At 38.3% G+C, this 21,926-nt stretch overlaps 1 protein-coding gene across 1 annotated transcript in view; it reads left to right on the top strand.

The window, feature by feature from the left end:
- Positions 1-21,926, top strand: part of LOC102854533 (alpha-2-macroglobulin-like) — a 158,855-nt gene that overhangs the window by 68,692 nt on the left and 68,237 nt on the right. The window contains exons 25-28 of the mRNA XM_006901759.1: positions 602-758; positions 4,386-4,460; positions 4,754-4,931; positions 9,534-9,754. Of these exons, the coding sequence (XP_006901821.1) occupies positions 602-758; positions 4,386-4,460; positions 4,754-4,931; positions 9,534-9,754 (631 nt within the window). The remainder of the gene's footprint in view (positions 1-601; positions 759-4,385; positions 4,461-4,753; positions 4,932-9,533; positions 9,755-21,926) is intronic.

Here is a 21,926-nt window from a genome sequence, read left to right on the forward strand (position 1 = left end):
TAATACATAATACATAATACATAATACATAGTAAATACATAATTATATATTCTTTTTAAAGAGTTCTTTCCCTCATTGGCTTCAGTGCAGTATACATAATTTATCCTATCTTTGTCAGTCTCCCTCCAACTCTGATGTCAGTCCTGTTTTACAACAGTGGCACTATGCAATATTTGTCCTCTTTTGACTGAGATATTTCACTCAGCACAATGTCCTCCAGGGCCACCCATTTTGTATAATATTTCATGAGTTCCTTGTTTTTCAATGCAGCATAGTATTCCATTGTGTGAATATACCACAGTTTCTCTATCCATTCTTTTGATTATCCATTTGTTTGCACTTAGATTGTTTCCAACTCTTTGCCATTTTTACAGGATAAACAGTGGAAAGTATCAACTCTGTACAAACCAATAGAGTTGAAATACAGCATAGAGATTAAGATATAACAGAGAATATTAAACTTTTAGGTATCTTCCCCCACATTAATCGCCCTAGTAATATCCCTCCATTGAATTGTGATTTCATGTCTAGGGATAGTGCACAATGTAAAAATGACAATGGATATAATCCTCTTAACATGATCTCTTTTTTTACTGAACAGGCTCACTGCATTTGTGCTCAAGTCCTTTGCTCAAGCCCAGTCATTTATCTTTGTAGAGACCTCACACATCACACAGGCTTTCACCTGGCTTTCACAGAGGCAAAAGGAAAATGGTTGTTTCCAACGTTCTGGGTCACTGCTAAACAATGCTATTAAGGTGATGCATTTTACATTTCTTTTCTGGTCCATAATGAAATGATAAATAGTAAGGCATTAAAAGTCCATGAATATATCACCCCAACTTATGATCTCACCATTTCACCTCTGAGTTTCTCACTTGTTTCTCAATATTATGGGGACATGGGATATCATTGCTGAAAAGTCTGATCTTGGATAAAAGTAGAGAATAAAAGATCTTTACTTGCATTGTATTGGTTGCATTAAAACATGCATACGTGATTAATAAAAAGTCATGGATAATAGTGCAAAGAATAGGGATTTTCAGTACACTTATTTGTAAATATAAGAAACCTATATACAGATTAAGAGAAAGTTATCAAAGAGAATAAGGTGGTACTGTTTTCTGTTATATACTGTCAAGTCAAAACTGACCCATAGCTGACCCTCCAGCTGATATTCAGAAACAGTAAATTTCACTGGAGTAGATTGTCCACCCTTTCACACAGAAGCTAGTGATTAAAACAATGTATCTTTGAAAGTGCAGCAAAATTTCTTGCCACAAGGCCATCAAGGCTCCCTACTCTCTGGTATTAAGAAAGTGATACTACATAATTTACAATTTTATATATATATTATGATACCTATGAACCTTGGGAAAGGATGAAATTAACACAAATGGTGAGGACTTTCATTCATAAGGTCACTATGAGTCACCTACGACTCGACACCACTTCACAACAATAACGTGTGTGTGTGTGTGTGTATGTGTGTGTGTGTTCTTCCTACTTACTCAGATTTTATGTTGAGCAAATAATTTGAGCAATTGGACTATTTAAAAAGGAATGCACCACTAGGATTTGGATGAGGCTTATTAATAATTTATGATATGTAGAGGACACAATCCTGTTTGTTTAAAGTGAAGAGGACTTGAAGCTCTTCCTAATGAGCATCAAAGACAACAGTATTCAGTACATATTTCACTGCAGCATAAAAAGAATAAAATCCTCACAACTGGATTGATACGTAACATAAATGGAAAAAATAATGTTCTTATGGGTTGCCTTTTACTTGGATCCACAATCAATGCTCATGGACAAAGCAATAAAGATAGTTAATTATTTACTGCATCAGGTGAATGTAATACAAAAGACCTTTTAAAGTGTTAAAAATCATTATGTGACTGTAAGGACAAAGGTAAGACAGATAAAATAATGGTATTTAACAATAATAACATCAACATAGAAAATGATCAGAAAGAGATGCTACCAAGACAAAGGTCGGTGACTTTTTATCCATGGCCCTCAGGCCTGTTTTTCATTGTTTTTGTTCAAACTTTCTTCTAGGTCATATAGGCCTGGTGTGTCCACTTGCCCTACAGTGGTAACTTGTGATTGCTATGAGGCTGAGTACTGTTGACACTGGTGTGTCAAATGCGCTAATGGTTACCCATAGCTGACAGTGTTTTGTTGGAGCTCCCTAATTAAAACAAGCTTGGAAGCAGGAGTGGCATCCACTTCTATAACAGCCTCCCTCCAGAAACCCTATGAATCTGGAGAAAGGATGAAAGTCATGCAAGTGTCAAGGACTTTCATTCATAAGGTCGCTGTGAAGCGCCTAAGACTCGACCGCACTCACATGCAAGTAAAGTTTGGGTAATGAATTTTTATTGTTAGGTGCTATCGTGTCGAGTACGACTCATAATGACACTGTGAATAACAGATCTGAACCCTGTCCTGTCCTGTGCCATCCTCACCATTTCTAACATACTTGAGCCCATTGATGCAATCACTGTGTCAATCCATCTAGTGGAGGGTTGTTCTCTCTTTCACCAACCCTTCACCATGATGGCCCTTTCCAAGGAATAGTCTCTTCTCACAACATGCCTAAAGGGTCTGAAGCAAAGCTATGTCATCGTTGCCTTCAGGGAGCAATCTGGCTGCACTTTCTCCACGACATATCTGTTTGCTCTTTTGGCAGTTCATGAGACATTAGTACTTTTCTATAATACCACAACTCGATTTTTTGTCATCCTCATTCATTGTCCAACTCTCAGATGCATAGCAATTGATTGAAAAGAGCATGGCCTGAATCAAGTACACCTTAGTCTTCAAACTTGCATCATTACTTCTCAGTAGTTTGGAGAAGTCCCTAACTACAGACTTCCTGTATAATATGGTATCAATCTATTCTCCCTTTTTTATTATGTTGTCTACCAGTCCAGTTGTGAGAGTTTTTGTTTTCTTGTTGAGATGTAATCCAACTATAGTCCTCACTACGGATAATCTATGGCAAGTTCTTCAAGTCCTCTTCACTTTTAGCAAGTAGTGTTGTGTCATCTGCATAATGAATATTAATGATAGGTCTTACTCCAATCCTGATGCCACATTTTCCTTCATGGACTGCATCTGCTCAAATAATTTGCCCAGTATACAGGTTGAATAGGTACGGACAAAGAACACAACCCTGACACATGCCACTCGTTTTAAACTATGCAGTGTTCTATTGCTCTGTTCAGACAATAGCTTTTTGTTCTAAGTGTAACTTTCATATTAGCATGGTTAAGTCTTCTGAGACTCATTTTAATATTAGCTGTAATTAGTTATGATCTACTTAGTCAAATAAATGTCTTTACATAGTCAATAAATACCCAAAATACATGCTTCTGGTACTCTCTGCATTTATCTAGGATTCATCTGACATCAGTAATGATATTTTGGGTATCACAACCACTTTTAAACCCAGTTTGAACTTAGAGCTGTTCTCTGTCAATGCACTGTTCTCATTGTTTTTGGGTGATCAACAATACTTTCCTTCATGCGATATTAATGATATTGTTCAATAATTTTCACATTCTTTTTGATCACCCTCCATGGAAATGGGAACAAATAGGGATCTGGAAGCCCATTACCTAGCTAATAGACTTGAGGAGATCCATATTTATTCCTATTCTCATAAAAGATCCAAAAAATGTGTCCTTGGACTGCCAAAAGATTGTCTTAAAAACAGTGTATTCTGAATACCCGTTGGCAACAAGGATGGGTTCACTTTGACCCATGTATCTTATTATCAGAGAAGCAGTCCCCAAAGTAGAGGATTTTTGAAACATAGAAACAAGATAGTTCTTGAAAAAGAGAACTATCTTCAATGGTTTAGATAGCGATGAAAACACAGGGCTTAAACATAGCAGTGTTGTTTAAAGATTACACTGTGTTTCATTTCTATGTCCATGGAGTTCTTATGAGTCAAGATCAACTTGATAGCTCCTAACAGCATAATGGAATGATGTACCTATCACTTCCTCAAATCCTAGTGGTATAAATTTAGTGCAAATTTTAGAATCTAAAGCAACAAAGCCTACCAAAAAATGGAATGAAATAATGTGAGGAGAAAGAAATTAAATATTTAGCCATTTTACTATTAAAAGTAAGAGGAGGTGATTTGAAACAGGTACAAGAGTTTTAGAAAAAAGGAAGAAGGAAGGAAATCAACAATATGTCACAAGCAGGCGGAAAAAGAAGGATTATTAAATTCTTCATTGTTTTCTACTCAAGGGAAATGGAGCAATGCGTAGAAACAATAAAGCTGCCCATGGGGAAGAATGAAGTTATCAAACTCTAGTTAAAATCACTGAAGTGTTTCAGTACTTTGCTTCTCATCCTTCCAGGGTGGAGTAAATGATGAAGTGACACTCTCTGCCTACATCACCATCGCTCTGCTAGAGATGCCTCTGCCTGTTAATGTATGTACTATGCCAGTTCATACCTTTACACTTCCACAAATGTTAAAAGAATAAAAGCATGAAACTATGCATCATTGAGGGAAGAAAAGGAGCGTGCTTTCATAGAATTTCATTATGGACTACTTCACTGGAATGTAAACTATTAGATTCTTTCTGAAATCACAGGGTAAACAGTTTTCGGGTCAGAACTCTGATATTACACAGGCATGCCATGACATTTGACCTGAGATGTGTGGGAACTGTTTATTAGCCTGATTCTGCTGTCTTAAGATCTCATTTCATTTTTCTCATAGCACACAGTTGTCCACAATGCTTTATTATGTCTAGAAAATGCCTGGCGATCCTTCTCAGAGACTAAAGGAAGTCTTGTCTACACAAAGGCTTTATTGGCTTATACATTTGCCCTAGCAGGAAAGCAGACCATGAGAAGTGAGCTACTTAAATCACTAGACAAAGAGGCTGTGAAAGAAGGTAAGATCGCTACAGAAAAATTAAATGTCTAGCAATTATCAGTGGTCGAAAGATGAAAGAGGATCTATTGAATAGTTAACACATTACCTTAATCATAAAAACAATTTACCTAACATTTAAATTCTTGAAGTAACAGAAATAATTTTATTAATTCACACATTATAAACATTTGAAGACCAAATTTTTTGTGTTTTTTTTAACCAATCCAGATTTTGTTTCCTTGTCGATTACCAATTCATTGTATGTTGTTGTTGCTATGTGCCGTCGAGTCATCTGCGACTCACATCGATCCTGTATGCAAAAGCCCAAAATCTGCCCTATTCTGTGCCAGTCTCACGATCTCCAACACACCTACCACCAGTACCCCAGTCAATGAATCAATCCATCTCATCTAGGGTCTTCCTCTTCTGTGCTCTTTCCTGTCCCTTCTCTCTCCCAAGTATGATGTCCCTCTCCAAGGACTGGTCCCTCCTTTCAACATGTCCAAAGTATGTGAGATGAAGCTTCAGAATTCTTGCCTCTAAGGAGCAGTCCAGCTTCACCCTTTCCAGGACAAATCTGTTTGTTTTATTAGCAATCCATGCTATATTCAATACTCTTCTCCAACACTACAGCTCAAAGGTATAAATTCTCCTTCTACCATCCCTAGTCATTGTCTAGCTCTCTGATGCATAGCAAGTGATTACAAACACCATGGAATGTATCACACCTTAGTTTCCAGACTGGTATCTTTGAACTTCAGCACTTTAAAGAGGTCTCTAACCATAGACTTTTCCATCGCAATACATCTATTAATTTCCTGGCTGCTGGTGCCAAGAGTGTTGACTGTGGAGCAAAGCAAACCAAAACTGTGAACAATCTCTATCTCTTCAACATCCATTTTGATGCTGCCAATCGGCTCACTGGTGAGATTCTTTGTTTTCTTAATATTGAGTTTCAATCCATACTGAAGACTGTAGTCCCTGACCTTCCACAGAAAGTCCTCTAAGTCCTCCTTAGTTTCAGCAAGCATAAAGCAGACTGTTGATTATTCTTCCTACAATCCTGATGCCGCATTTCTCCTCATAGAGCCCAGTCACCTGGATAACCTGTTCTGCATAAAGATTGAATAAGGTATGGAGACAGGATACATCCTTGGCATAAACCCTTCCCAAATTTGAACCATGCAGTTTCCTTGCTCTGCTCTGATGTCTGTCTGCTGGTCCAAATAAAGGTTTTGCATTAGCAGAATCAATTGTTCTGGGATTCCCATTCTTCTTAGTTAGCCACAGTTTGTCATGATCTACAAAGTCAAATGCCTTTGTGTAATCAGTGAAACAAAGATAGACATTCTTCTGATACGCCTTGCTTTAAGCCAAGAGCCATTTAATGTTAGCTACAATATCCCTAGTATCATGGCCATGTCTAAACCCAGCCTGCACTTCTGGTAGTTCTCTGTTGATGTGTTTTTCCAGTCGTTTTTTTTATAATCGTAACCACAGTCTTGCTTGCATGAGATATTAATGATATCGTTCGATAATTTCCACACTCTGTGTGATCACCTTTCTTTGGAATGGGAGCAAATATAGATCTCTTCCAGTCAGTTGGCCAAGTGGTTGTTCTCCAGATTTCTTGGTACAACTTGGTGAGCACATCTAGGGCAGCATCTGTTAGTTGAAATATGTCAATTGGTATACCATCAATTCCTGGGGCCTTATTCATGACCAATTTTTTTCAAAGCAGTCTGAACTTCTTCCCGCATCACCATAGGCTCTTGCTCACATGTTAATTCATTAAATTCTTCTGTGTTGACAATTCCTCTTGGTATAATGACTCTATACTTTTTCCATATTCTTTTAATACCTGCAGGATCACTTGATATTCTGCCCAAAGCATCCTTAAGTATTGCGACTTGAGGCTTGAATTTCTTCTTCAGTTCCTTGAGCTTAAGAAATGCTGAGTGAGTTCAGCCTCTTTGATTTTCTGACTCCAGCTCTTTGCATATTTTATTAAAATACTACTTTGTCTTGTCGGGCAGCCTTTTGAAATCTCCTGTTCAGCTTTTTAATGTCTCAATTTCTTCCTTCTGCTATGGTTTCTCATGCTCCAGTGCAATATTCAGGGTCTCTTCTGACACCCATTTTGGTTTTTTCTTCCTCTCCCATCTTTGCAATGGCCTTTTGCACTCTTCCTGGGTGATATTTTTTATATCCTCTCATACGTCATCTGGTCTTCGCTCATTAGTGTTCAAGGTTTCAAAACTGTTCCTGAGATTTTCTGAAATTCAGGTGGGATAGACTCCAGGTCATATTTTGGTTCCTGTGGACTTGGTTTCACTTTCCTTAGCTTCAGCTTAAACTTGCATATGAGTAGTTGGTGATCTGTTCCACAATCAGCATCATCCCTTGTTTTCACAGCTGATATTGATCTTTTCCAGTGGTTCTTTTCACAGAAGTAATCTATCTGATTCCTATGCAAACCATCAGGTGAGATCCATGTGTATAGCCTGTGTTTATGTTTCTTGTAAAATGTATTTGCAATGAATAAATTGTTGATTGTGTAAAATTCTATCATCCTATCTCCAGCTTTATTTCTGGAGTGTGAATATTGTTCATTTTTTAATTAATTATAATGAAAGTTTACAGAGACTTTGGATTTTCATTCATTCATTGTTTCACTTTTCTCGTTGCCCACCCCTCCCCTCCAATTCTCTATTTTCTTGGAAAAGTAAAAGATAAATACTTTCATTGTTATACAATCCCTCCTCCACTCCACAATGCAACCTTCATTCTGGACTCCTGTCATGACAATAATACAGAATCATATATCCCTTATAAACAGTTCTCTTCCTCATCTGTTTCAATGCAGTACACATTATTTATCCCCTCTTTCTCAGTCTCCCCTCAACCCAGTTGTCAGTCCCATTTTACAACAGTGGCAATATGCAATATTTGTCCTTTTGTGACAGAGATAATTCACTCAGCAAAATGTTCTCCAGGGTCACCCATTTTGGATAATATTTCATGAGTTCCTTGTTTTCAATGCAGCCTAGTATTCCACTGTGTGACTATAACAGAGCTTCTCTATACATTCTTTTGTTGATGGACACTTGGGTTGTTTTCAACTCTTAAGTATTTTGAACAAAGCCGCATTAAACATGGGTGTGGCAGTTATGGTTTCTTTAGGGTATATTCCCAGTAGTGGAATTGCTGTGTCAAAAGGTATGTCTATTTCCACTTTTTTAAGAAAGTGACATGCTGCCTTCCATAGTGTTTATAACATTTTATACTCCCACCAACAGTGGATAAGGGTTCTAGATTTTCCACTACCTTGACAGCATTTGTTGTTTGCTGTTCTGTTAAATTTAGCTATTCTTACTGGGGTGAGATGATATTTCATAGTTGTTTTGATTTACATCTCTCTTAGAGCTAGGGATTTTGAACATATATGGTGCCCATATTTAATACAAAAATATATGACAGGCATAAAGACATAGTGTGACTACCTAAAACCCCGAATTACCTTTTTCACAATTATTTGCTTAAATGTGGTTGTTATTATTGTTATGTGCCACAAAGTCAAAACTGACTCATAGTTGGCCATCCAGTAGATTGTTAGAGGCTGTAAATTTCATGGAAGGCAATTACCCATCTTTGGTGACTGTTTAATACCATCATTTAACTTATGTCAATCTAAATTAGAAATTATTTCTAATTCTAATAATCATGAGTTAACTATTTCCTTACATGTTACAATTATGTTCGTGTTGTTCACTGTTATATGTTCCCAAATTTTGCCATCATCCTTGACCAAAATCCAATGTGTCCAAAGCACTGAGTCCTTTCTATCGCTTTCTCCCACACATTCCTGATGTTGTTGTGGTTGTCATTGAGCCTGGAACTCATAGCAAACTGATGTACAATGCCCTAAACACTTCTCTGTCCTGTGCCAATTTTATGTCTCTGATACATCTACTTCCATTACCACAGTAACTGAATCAATCCATCTCATCAAGAGACTTCCTCTCCCACACTGTTCCTCCACCCTCCCAAGCATGAAGTCCCTCTTCAAGGACTAGTATCTCCTTGCTACATGTCCAAAATATATCATACAAAGCCTCAGAATCCTTGCCTTCAAGAAGCAGCCCGGTTTCATCCTCTCTAGGTTGAACCTATTTGTTTTCCTAGCACTCTATTCAATACTCTTCTCGAGCACCAAAGCTCAAAGGCCAACTCTCCTTCTATCCTCCCTAGTCATTGTCCAGCTCTCTGATGCATAGCAAATAATTGCAAAGACCATGACCTGTATCAGGTGCACCTTAGTCTCCAGACTGACATCATTCTCTTCAGTACTTTGGAGAAGTCTCTGACAACAGACTTTCCCCATGCAATTTGTCTTTTAATTTGCTGGATGCTGGTACCAAGAGTGTTGACTGTAGAACAAAGCAAATTAAGCTGTTAACAAACTCAATCCCTTCCCCACCTATCATGGTGCTGTCAATCAGCCCATTGGCGAAAATTTTGTTTTCTTGATGTTGAACTTCAATCCATATTGAAGGCTTCAGTACTTATACCCACTAATAATAATTATCTAAGCTCAAGATCTTACTCTTCCTTCCCAAAGAGGATTCAATGCACTGGAAGCACCCTGGCAAACAACAAGAAGCTAATCAGCTCTATCAACCACGGGCACCTTCTGTTGAAGTGGAGATAACATCCTATGTACTCCTTGCCTATCTTACTGTGAAGCCTGCCCCATCTTCAGAAGACCTATCTGAAGCATCACGCATTGTGCAATGGATCACCAAGCAACAGAATCCTCATGGGGGGTTCTCATCTACTCAGGTAAGTAGAGAGATTCTGAGAGAAAATATAAATGTATTAATAATATTATATGACTCAGTTTTCAGTCTTGTTAGGCAGGGACCAGGAAAAGTGATAGCTGATCCTCTGGTGGGTTTTCAGAGGCTATAAATCCACTCTGGACGAGATTCCCCATCTTTCTCCTGCAGAACTGCTGGAGAATTCTAACTGCTACCTTTGAGTTACAGTGTAGCTCCTACCCACTAAGTCATCAGTTCTCTCTAAAACACATGTAAAGACAACTTATTTTAGAATTTGAATAGCTGAATTATTTACTCACTCATTCACCGCCATCAGGTGGGAACCAATCCATAGTTGACCCTCCAGAAAGTTTTCAGAGGCAGTAACTCACACAAGAGGAAAATGTCCATCTTTCCATATGGAGCAGCTCGTGGATTTAAACCTTTGGCACTACTACTCCTTACCCATTGTTGTTGTTGATGATTGCCTTCGAGTCAAGACCGGCTCAGAGTGACCCCATGAACAAAAGGCTTGAAGCCCCTCTAAAACTATCAACATTTATCATAGAGCATAGGGTTTCCAAAAGCATGTTATTTAGGAAGTGGATGCCACTCCTGCTCCCAGAACTTCCTATTGGTGAATAGGTGGTATTTCTTATTCACAACTTCTCCATTCCTCTATTATTAACCAAGTTCTAGCCTTTTAATTCTCATATATAGATTACTGCCCTGCTCCCTTTGCATTCTCTTTTTCATCTTTCTTTAGTACTCTTTCAACAGTGCAAGTAGCTTATCTAAAACAATGTTTTCATAAAAATAGCTTCCTTAGTACAATACATCTTTTTTCAGCCAAGTTCTAAAATTTACTGATATTTTGCCCCAAGTATTTCCTTTTCACAATAAACTTGAACAATTTTATTACGTTAGATTTATCTTTCACCTTTTGCTCTAATTGGCTCACTGCCATTTCCATAGCTTCATTTTCTTTTTTTAAATGTATCATTGTGATTTGAATGAAAGTTTGTAAAGCAAATTATTCATTCAACCGTTCATACACATTGTTTTATAATATTAATGTCAAAATGTAAATTTTCTTCCTTCCTTCTCATACGTCTGGCTTCTGTCCACCCTCCCATGCTTTCTGTGTCTTCTCTTTCTTTGGGTAACGCTGGTAGCCTAGTAGTAAGGAATTGTCTTGTACCGTACAAATAATTTCCTTCTTGGATATTGTCTTTTCCTTCACCCCACATGATATATTATCTATTATCAATTTGTTAATATTTACTACCATCACCATCTTTTCTCATCCCTAATAACCATCCAACAATGATTCTGTGTATAAACCTTTCCTGAGCTTTTTATAACAGTGGTCCTGCACATTATTTGTGCTTTAGTGACTGATTTACTTAGAATCATGGAGTTTACCATGTTATGCAGTTTTTCATTTATTCTTTATTTTTTTAATGTTGCATTGTTCTCCATTGTTTGAATGTATATAGTTTATTTAGACTTTTTTTAAACACTTTTTATTTCAAAGACTGCCTTCTCACTTAATGAAGATTATCTTTGTCAAAGATCAGCTCTTCTTAGCTGGATGGATTTACTTCTGGGCTCTTCATCTTATTCTATTGTTCTGTGTTTCTGTCACTATACTTGTATAAAGCTCTTTTGATTACTTTGGCTGTGCGTAGGTTTTGAGACCAAGCTTCCTACTTTGTTTTTCTTCTTCAAGAACTTTCTACTCATCCATATACAATACAACTTTTTTCCCTTCTCATATAAAGTTGGTTGAATACATTATCCATCTCTTTGAAGAATGATGATAGAATCTGTATAGAGATTGCATTGTATATGTAGGTCACTTTTCATAGTATTGACAATTTCACAATGTTAAATCTTCCAGTTAATAAGCAGGATACATTCTTCCATTTATGTAGGTCTTATTTGCTTTCTTGTAATGCTGTTTTGCATTATTTTTTTATGATTCGTCCTATGTCTCTGATCTTCTTAAATATTTATTTTTTTTGGTGGCTATTATACACTTGATCTTAGCCAAAAGGCCAAGAAGCAATATTGATGTACATTATAAATGCCTTTGCTTCCTTATTTCCTTTTTCAGAGATCTCTTTCTTATTGTAAAGAAATTCAACTGATCTTATATAAATATGCACGGTTTGTGTATAAAATTCATAGACAATATTCGTATATTGTGTTTCATTTATATACATTGTGTTTCACACATTCCTTTATTCACATTGTGTTTCATGATTATTCCCATAGATTGTGTTTTGTAAAATTAACCATAGTTGATGGATGCAGATCCCTAGTGAATCTTAATTCCTTCATTTCTTTCCTCTACTCACTAAAATGTGCGACCTCATGGTTTTCCTGTCTTTCCACCCTCTGCCTTCCTCCTTCCTTTCTGTTCCTCTTTGGACTTCTGTACAGTTTTTGCTAGTAATCTTTCTATTTTGACAATAATGGTTATAAGCAATATTTGTCCTTTTGAGACTAACAATGGATTGGGAAATAGTGGTGCCTTCACACAATGGAATACTATGCAACACTCAGAAGTAATTATTTTGAAAAATGCTGTATAATACGGGAGAGCCAAGAGGCCATTATTTTAGATAACACAACTGAACTTTGTATGTCAATCTTGCACCCTGCTATTTTGTCAAGTCAGGCAAGTAGATTCAGTAATTTTCTTGTTTAGTTGGCCAGGAGCTGACCAACTACCAACTACTCATATGCAAGTTCAAACTGAAGCTGAGGATAATGAAACCAAGTATGTCTTTGAGTCTATCCCACCTAAATTTCAGAATCATCTCAGGAACAGGTTTGAGGCCTTGAACACAATGAGTGAAGACCAGACTAGTTGTGGGAGGATATCAAGGGAATCATCTAGGAAGAGTGCAAATGGTCATTGCAAAGAGAGAAGAGGAAGAGAAGACCAAAACGGATGTCAGAAGAGACTCTGAAAATTGCACTGGAGCGCAGAGAGGCTAAAGCCTAAGGAAGAATTCAAGAAACTAAATATTTGAATAGAAGATTTCAAAAGGCAGTCCGGGATGACAAAGTAAAATATTACAATGAAATGTGCAAAGAGCTGGAGTCAGAAAATCAAAAGGGCCAAACTTGCTCAGCATTTCTTAAGCTCAAGGGATTGAATAAAAAATTCAAACCTCGAGTTGCTATAATCAAGGATGCTTTAGGCAGAATATTAAATGATCAGGAAGACTTAAAAGAAGATGGGAAGAATATACTTAGTCACTGTATCGAAAGGAATTGGCAGAAACAGAAGAATTTCATGAAACAACATATGAGCAAGAGCCTACAGTGATGAAGGATGAAGTTCAGGCAGCTTTGAAGAAAACAGTAAAAAATAAGTCCCCAAGAATAGATGGTATACAAATCGACATATTTCAGCTAACAGATGCTTTCCCTGAACGTGCTCAGAAAGTTGTGCATAGAAATCTGCAGAACAACCACTTGGCCAACTGACTGGAAGAGATCTATATTTGTTCCCATTCCAAAGAATGGTGACCCAATAGAGTGTGGAAACTATAGAACAATATCATTGATTTCACATGCAAGCAAGATTCAACTGAACATTATGCAAAAATTACTGGAACAGCACATCAGCAGAGAACTGCCAGAAGTCCAGGCTGGGTTTAGAAGGGGTCGTGTTACTAGGGATACTGTAGCTAATGTTAGATGGATCTTAGCTGAAAGCAGGGAATACCAGATAATTGTATATCTCTGTTTCATTGACTATGCAAAGGCATTTGACTGTGTGGATCATAACAAACTATGGGTGACTCTGAGAAGAATGTGAATCCTAGAACGCTTGATCGTGCTAATGAGAAACCTATTTTTGGACCAAGAGGCAGTCCTTAGAACAGAGCAGGGAAACACTGCATGGTTAAAACTTGAGAAGGGAGTTTGCCAGGATATGTCCTGTCTCCATACCTTTTCAGCCTGTATGCAGAACAGATTATTTGGGAGGCTGGGCTCTATGAGGAGAAATGTGGGGGTCAAGATTGGTGGAAGATCAACTATCTGTGTTATGCAGATGACACAACCCTGCTTGCTGAAATTGAGGAGGACCTGAAGCGCTTGTTGCAGAGGGTCAAGGACTGCAGCCTTAAATATGGATTGAGGCTCGATGTCAAGAAGATAAAGATTCTCACCACTGGACCAATTGGCAACATCAGGATGGATAGTGAAGAGATTCAGATTATTCACAGCTTTAGTTTGCTTGGTATCACAGTCAACACTCTTGGCACCAGTAGCCAGGAAATTAAAAGGCTCATTGCCATGGAAAAGTCTGCTGTTCGGGACCTTTCTAAAGTACTGAAGAGCAATGGTGTCTCTCTAGAGACCAAGGTGTGTCTTATCCAGTCCATAGTCTTTGCAATCACTTATTATGCATCATGGAGTTGGCCAATGACCAAGGAGGATAGAAGGAGAATTGATGGCTTTTAGCTGTGGTGCTGGAGAAGAGTATTGAGGGTATCATGGACTGCTAGGAAAGCAAACAGATTCATCCTGGAGAGGGTTAAACCGGGCTGCTCCTTGGAGGCAAGGATTCTGAAGCTCTGTCTAAAATACTTTGGACATGTTGTAAGGAGGGACCGGTCCTTGGAGAGGGACATCATGCTTGGTAGGGTGGAGGGACAGCACAGGAGAGGAAGGCCCTCTATGACATGGATTAATTCATTGACTGGGGTAATCAGGATGGGAACGTCAGAGACAGTGCGATTGGCACAGGCAGAGTAGAGTTTAGGGCTGTTGTACATAGGGTTGCTATGAGTGGCAAGCGACTCAATGGCACATAACAACAACAATCTCTCTTCATTGAGATAATATTTCACATTTTTGCTTTTAGTTAAGGAATTTTCCTTTTATTTCTATTCTGTTGAACCTTTTCAGCAGGAAACAGTGCTGAATTTTGCCATAGATGTTTTCTCCATCAGCTGATATGTTTATGTAATTCTTTTCCTTCGTTTTATTTATGTAGCATAGATTGAACAGATTAGAAGTTTGTTTGTTTCTGTTGAACTTCATTTGTATATTGTATATTTGTATTTGGGTATTAATCCTACTAGATCACAAAAAAGAAATGTGTGTTATACTGAATTCTATTAGTATATAGTTGAGAATTTTTTCCACTCTTTTCCATTGTGATTTTAGCAAAAGTTAAAAGTTGAATTTTCATTCATTCACTGTTGCAAATTTTCTTCCCTAATCCCACCCCAGGACACTTTATTAAAGAAAAACAAAGCCCCATTCACTGCTGTATAATTTCCTCTCTCCCCACGAACTTTCTCAGTCCACTTTCTTATATAGTCCTTTTCTGGTGTTATTTTTTTCTTTTAAATGGTTCTTTCCTTCATCTGTTTCAATGTACTGTTCATTATTTGTTAACTCTTTTAACAGTTTCCCTCCATGTAAGATCTGTTTTGTAACAGTGGTCTTAATGAAGTATTTGTCCCTTTTTTGCATCTGTGTTAATGAAAGAGCTCTGGTGACCTAGAGGTAAGAAACTGCACTACAATCCCAAAGGCATGTAGTTAAAGGCATGTAGTACAGAAGGAAAGACAGTCTCCTCCTGGCAATTTACTGCTTTTGAAAATCTGCTGGAGGGTAGGCAATGGGTCTGTTCTGACTCAACAATACTCAACAATAATAGTGTTCATGAGAGATACAGTAGTCTAGTATCAAGGTTACGTTTGTTTTATAGAATGGATTCAGAAGTATTCTGTTATTTTCTATATTCTGAAATAGTTTGTGTAGAATTTGTACAAGGTCTTTACAAATTACTTTGTAGAATTTACTGGTGAAGCGTCTGGGCCAGAATTTTTTATGGAATTTTTTCTTTTTTTAATTAATTTTAATGAAAGTTTACAGAGATTTAGGATTTCCAGTCATTCATTGTTGCTCTTTTCTCCGTGCCCCTCCCCATTCATTCTGCACCTTGGATTTGGAATTGTATTTATGACCTATTCTATTTCCTTTTTTGTCATTTCCCAAAAACCTGTCTTATTGCTGTCAAGTCAGAACCACTTTATAACTGACCCTCCAGCAGGTTTACAGGGACTATGAATCCCGTAAGAGATTACCTGTCTTCCTACCAGGAAGATGCTGGTGATTTGAACTGTCAGAAAAGGGCCACCTTGGGATTTGTAGTATAACTCGTTATGGACCATATCACCCGAGTTCTCTCTCTCTCTCTCTCTGTGTGTGTGTGTGTGTGTAAATATCTATGCAATACATCTGTTCAGATATTGTTATTCTGGAATTTTTTTTTATCTTGGAATTTTATATATGTCATTTAATTGTCTTCTTGCCTGCGTGGTTTCTGTTGGGAAATGGGAGCTTAAAATTATTGGTTCTCCTTTATAGATAACCTTTCATTTTCTGTAAGCAGCTCTCAGTAGTTTTCCTTTGCCTCGTATTTTGAACAATTTGATTCTGCTATGTCTTGGTGGGTTTTTTTGTAGTCTATTCTGTTTGAGGTTTTCTCTATTTCTTCATTGCATTGTCCCCTTTCTCATAATATTGGGGATATTTTCTTCAGCAAATACCCAATGGTTTTCTCTATGCTTCCGCACTCGCCCTGTCTTTTATGTAATTCCTCTCACATAGACATAATCCTTGTTGATATTGTCTTACATAACTCTTATGCTTTCTTACTTTTCCTTCCTTCATTTTGGGTCTTCTAACAAATTCGTATTAAATTATTTATCCCCCATCTCACTGATTCTGTGTTCTATTACTTCAGTTCTACTCTATTGTCCTTCCAATGTGTTATCTAGTTCTGAAATTATAGGCTTAACAGTCTGAATTGCAATTTATTGTTTTTCCATGGCTTTTAATTTTCCAACCACTTTTATGTATTTGGTCTTGTTTGGTTTTGCTGGTTGTGTTTGTTTTTTCAGTTTCTTTTAATTACTCTGCTCTTTTTACACCATTTCTCGAGCTATTAAGTGTACTGAACAATTACTCCTTTGAATTCCTTCTCAGAAATTTCCCATAGCATTTCTTTCTCTAAAAGATTCTCTGGTCTATAGTCTGGTAGCTTTTTTGTGCCCTATTGCCTTGTTCTTTGGAGTGGTTTATTTGGTTGCCTTCCAGATATTGGAGTGGCATTACCTTTGTGCTGTTTTCTTTTGTTATATGATTGTAATGTGTACATCTTACACAACTTTCTAGCTCAGTAATTCTTATTGATTTTCCTCCTTTCTTCCCGCTGGATGTGATCAAAGATAGTGGTATATGTGCAGTTCTATGTTTTGTTTGTGTAAAGCACTTGAAAGCAGACTTGTCTGGTTTGCATTCTAGTCTTTCATTTATGAGGAAGATGAAAAGCTGCTTTTAACCCTTGCAAAGTGATCAAAGCTTCAGGAGGTGTATATGAGACTGGATACTGTTGCTACCTATTGTCAAGTAAAAAGAGGAAACAAACAAAAACAACAAAAAGCAACAAAGGACATTCAAAGAAAATTTTTAAAAAAGCAAAACACTCAAGAGACATACAAAAGGGAGGAGCATAAGAATTGAAAGGTAAAATTAAAGAGAATACTCAGGGACAGAGAAAAGATAAGCAAGGGAAAGTTAAAACAGAAAAAGGGGAGACATTTAAGGAAAAAGCAAAACATAAAAGAATAAAATAAAAAATAAGCAAGCAGCCCTCTTCTCCTCTTGAGCAGTGAGCTCACCAACTAAGGCAAGCCTTCCTGCCAGGCCCAGGACCAGAGAGGACTTCAAGCAGTGTACACCCAGTCTCGGGAGAAGACACAGGTACAAAATGAGCACCTTACACCTAGATTTGGATAGGAAAGAATACATTCCTGTGATGGTCAGCTTTTCTGGGATGTGCTCAGCTCCCTTCAGCTGTTCTGCCTTCTAAGGGTAACATGGGCCCTTCTCATTCAGTCTCAAGAGAAGACACAAGTATACCATAAGACCATAAGCATTGACCTCTGACACTTGGGGGGAAAAGTGTCTTGGGTAACATTCTTGGGACTTTCCATATCCTTTCTTTGCAGTGAAGAAATGGTTCCACCAGCCCCCCTCCCCCTTCACATAATGTCAAGGAAGCAGCAGGCAAGGTCAAACATGAAAAAACAAAGCAAATCATCTCCTAAAAAATGCAGAACAGATGGATAAGGGGGAAATCACAAAATTTGGTGGGTAGAGGGAGGGGGTAAAGGACATGAGAAAGGTCCAGCAGGAACCTGAAGAGATGGAGTAATGGCAGACATAATCCAATGGTATTTAATTTTATGAAACACAATGTATGGGATTGTATGAAACATAAAGAAAAAACTGTGTAACACACACATACAAAACCACTATGTCCATGAATGAAACAGAATGTATATGAATAATTATATGCATACCAATAAAAATACAGAGTTGGGGGTGGGGGGAAGCAGACAAGAGTGAGGACCTAGTTAATACCTCAGAAATAGGAAAGCAGAAGAAATACGTCTACATGTGATTTCCAAGAATTGGTACTGAAGAAGTTGCAAATGTTGGAAAAGAGTTGCAACCATAAATAAATGCCAAGAAGCCAAAGCTAAAAGAAGAAATCAAAGAGCTGAACGGAAAAATCTCAAAGGGCAGTTCAGGAAGACAAAGCAAGATACTGCAATAAAATGTGCAGAGAGCTGGAATCAGAAAATCAAAAGGTCTGAACTCACTCAGTATTTCTTAAGCTGAAGGAGTAGAAACACAAATTTAAGCCACGAGTAGCAATACATAAGGATGTTTTGGGCAGAATGTTAAATGATCCAAGAAGCATTAAAAGAAAGTGGAAGGAGTACACAGTGTCACTGTATCAGAAGGAGTAGGTTGACTTAGAATTTAATGAAATAACATATGAGCAAGAGTCTGTGGTGATGAAAGAGGGCGTTTAAATTATTCTGAAAGAATTGGGAAAGAAAAAAAAAAACCCAACGTGGCTCTAGGAGTTAACAGCATACTAATGAAATATTTCAACAAACAGACACTGCCAAGAATGTGCTCACTAAGTTGTGCCATGAAATCTGGAGGACAGCCAGTTGCCCAACTACTAGAAGAGATTGGTATTGGTTCCCATTCCAAAGAAAGGTGGTCTGACAAAGTGCAGAAATTAGCGAACAATATCATTAATATCACATGCAAGCAAGATTCTGCTAAATATTATCCAAAAATGACAAGAGCTGCCAGGTGTGCAGGCTGGATTTAAAAGAGGTCATGGTACTAGAGATATTATAGCGAACATTAGATGGACCTTGGTAGAAAGCAGGGTACCAGAGGAATGTCTATCTGTGCTTGATTGACTATGCAAAGAGTTTTGACTGTGTAGATCACAACAAGGTATGTCTGACTCTGAGAAGAATGGGAATCCCAGAACATTAGATTGAGCTTGTGAGAAACATATACTTGGACCAAGAGGCAATAGTCAGAACAGAGCAAGGAGACACTACATGATTCAAAATCAAGAAGGGGGTCTGCCAGGGATATACTCTTTCTCCATAGCTTTTCAATTTGTGCGCAGAACAGATCATCTGAGACACTGGGCTGTACGAGGAGGAATGTGGCATCAGGATTGGTAGAAGATTGATCAACAACCTGTGTTATGCAGAGGACACAAAGCTGTATGCTGAAACTGAGGAGGACTTGAAGCGCTTGCTGCAGAGGGCCAAGGACTGCAGAATTCAATACTATTGAAGCTCAATATCAAGAAAACAAAGATTCTCACCACGGGACCAATTGGCAGCATCATTGTGGAGGGTCAAGAGATTGGGATTTTTAACATTTTTAGTTTTCTTGGCTTCGTAGTCAACAATCTTGGTATTAGCAGCCAGGAAATTAAGAGATTAATTGCATTGGGAAAGTCAGCTGTCAGGCACCTCTCCAGAGTACTGAAGAGCAATGATGTCAGGCTAGAGAGTAAGGTGCGCCTGAACCAGGCTATAACCATCACAATTGCGTGCTATGCATTGGAAAGTTGGATAATGACGAGGGATGATAGAAAGAGAAGTGATATCTTTGAGCTGTGACCTGGAGAAGAGTGTTGAATATACCATGGACTGATAGGAGAACAAACAGATTTGTCCTGGAGAGGGTGAAGCCAGGCTGTTACTTGGAGTCATGGATTCTGAAGCTTTGTCTTACATAGCTTGGTCATGTTGCAAGGAGGAACCAGTCCTTGGAGAGGGACATCATGTTTGGGAGAGTGGAGGGACAGCACAGAAGAGAAGGAAGATCCTCAATGAGATGGATCAGTTCTGTGATTGGAGTTGTGGGAGTAATGTGTCAGTGACGGTGAAGTTGGCACAGGATAAGAGCAGGGTTTAGAGCTCTTGTACATAGGGTCGCAATGAGTCGCAAGAGACTCAATGTCACATAATAACAACAACAGAAAGAGAGAAAACAACACAGTAATGAAAACAACACAAAAGCATGGAAATAAAATGCAGAATATCAAGAATGCTGCAAAAGTTCAAGGACTACAGTCTCCGATATGGACTGAAACTTAACATCAAGACGACAAAGATTCTTATCATTGGACCAACTGACAGCACCATGATAGATGAAAAAGAGGTTGAGATTGCTAACATTTTCACTTTGCTTGGTTCCACAATCAACACTCTTGACATTGTTGTTGTTATGTGCCGTCGAGTCGCTTGCAACTCATAGTAACCCTATGTACAACAGCTCTAAACTCTGCTCTGTCCTGTGCCAATCTCATTGCCACCGACACACTCATCTGGATTGCCCCAGTCACCGAATCGATCCATCTCCCAGACTCCTGTGCCTGCCCTTCACCCTCCCAAGCATGACGGCCCTCTCCAAGGACTGGTGTCTCCTTTCAACATGACCAAAGTATGTCAGACCAAGCCTCAGAATCCTTGCCTCCAGGGAGTAGCCCAGCTTAACCCTCTCCAGGATGTATCTGTTTGTTCTCGTAGAAGTCCATGGCACCTTCAGCACTCTTCTCCAACACCAAAGCTCAAAAGCATCAATTCTTCTTCTATCCTCCTTGGTCCAGCTCTCTGATGCATAACAAGTGATTGCAAAGACCATGGCCCGTACCAGATGCATCTTTTTCTCCAGAGACACCTTTGCTCTTGAGTACTTTAGAGAGGTCCCTAACTGCAGACTTTTCCCATGGCAATACGTCTTTTAATTTCATTAAATTCTTCTGTGTCTTCCAATTCCTTTCTATACAATGACTCAGTATATTCTTTCCATCTTCTTTTGATACCTCCTGGATCATTTAATATTCTGCCTAAAGCATCCTTGATTATAGAAACTCAAGGTTTGAATTTGTTCTTCAGTTCCTTGAACTTATGAAATGCTGAACGAGTTCGACCCTTTTGGTTTTCTGACTCCAACTTCTTGCACATTTCATTGTAATATTTTACTTTGTCATCCCTCACTGCCTTTTGAAACCTTCTGTTCGGCTCTTTAGTATCTTGAATTCTTCCTTGTGCTTTGGCTTCTCTGCACTTCAGTGCAATATTCAGGCATAATTCTTGCAATGTTGTTGTTTTTATGTGCCGTCGAGTTGCCTGGGACTCATAGGGACCTTATGTGCAACAGCCCTAAACCCTGCCTTATCCTGTGCCAATCTCACTGTCTCTGACACACCTACCCTAATTATCCCAAACACTGAATCAATCCATCTCATCGAGGGTCTTCCTTTCCTGCGCTGTCCCTCCACCCTCCCAAACACGACCCTACCAAATCTCTCTCCAAGGACTGTTCCCTCCTTGCAACAAGTCCAAAGTATGTCAGACAAAGCTTCAGAATCCTTGCCTCCAAGGAGCAGCCTGGCTTCACCCTTTCCAGGACAAACCTGTTCGTTTTCTTATCAGTCCATGGTATATTCAATACTCTACCTCAACACCACAGCTCAAAGGCACCAATTCTCCTTCTATCATCCCTAGTCAGTGCCCAGCTCTCTGATGCACAGCAAAAAGCCTTCAACAAAATCCAACACTCCTTCCTAATTAAAACATTCTGAAAAACAGAAATAGAGAAGAATCCCCTTTACATAGTGATAAGGATATACACAAAACCAAAAGCCAATATTACCATTGGAGAGAGACAAATGACATCCCACTGTGAACAGGGACATGTAAGCATCCTCACTATCATAATTTCTATTAAATATTGAATTGGACATTCTAACC

Source organism: Elephantulus edwardii, unplaced genomic scaffold, assembly GCF_000299155.1.
Source record: "Elephantulus edwardii isolate Elephantulus edwardi_28Jun2011 unplaced genomic scaffold, EleEdw1.0 scaffold00342, whole genome shotgun sequence".
Taxonomy (NCBI): Eukaryota; Metazoa; Chordata; class Mammalia; order Macroscelidea; family Macroscelididae; genus Elephantulus; species Elephantulus edwardii.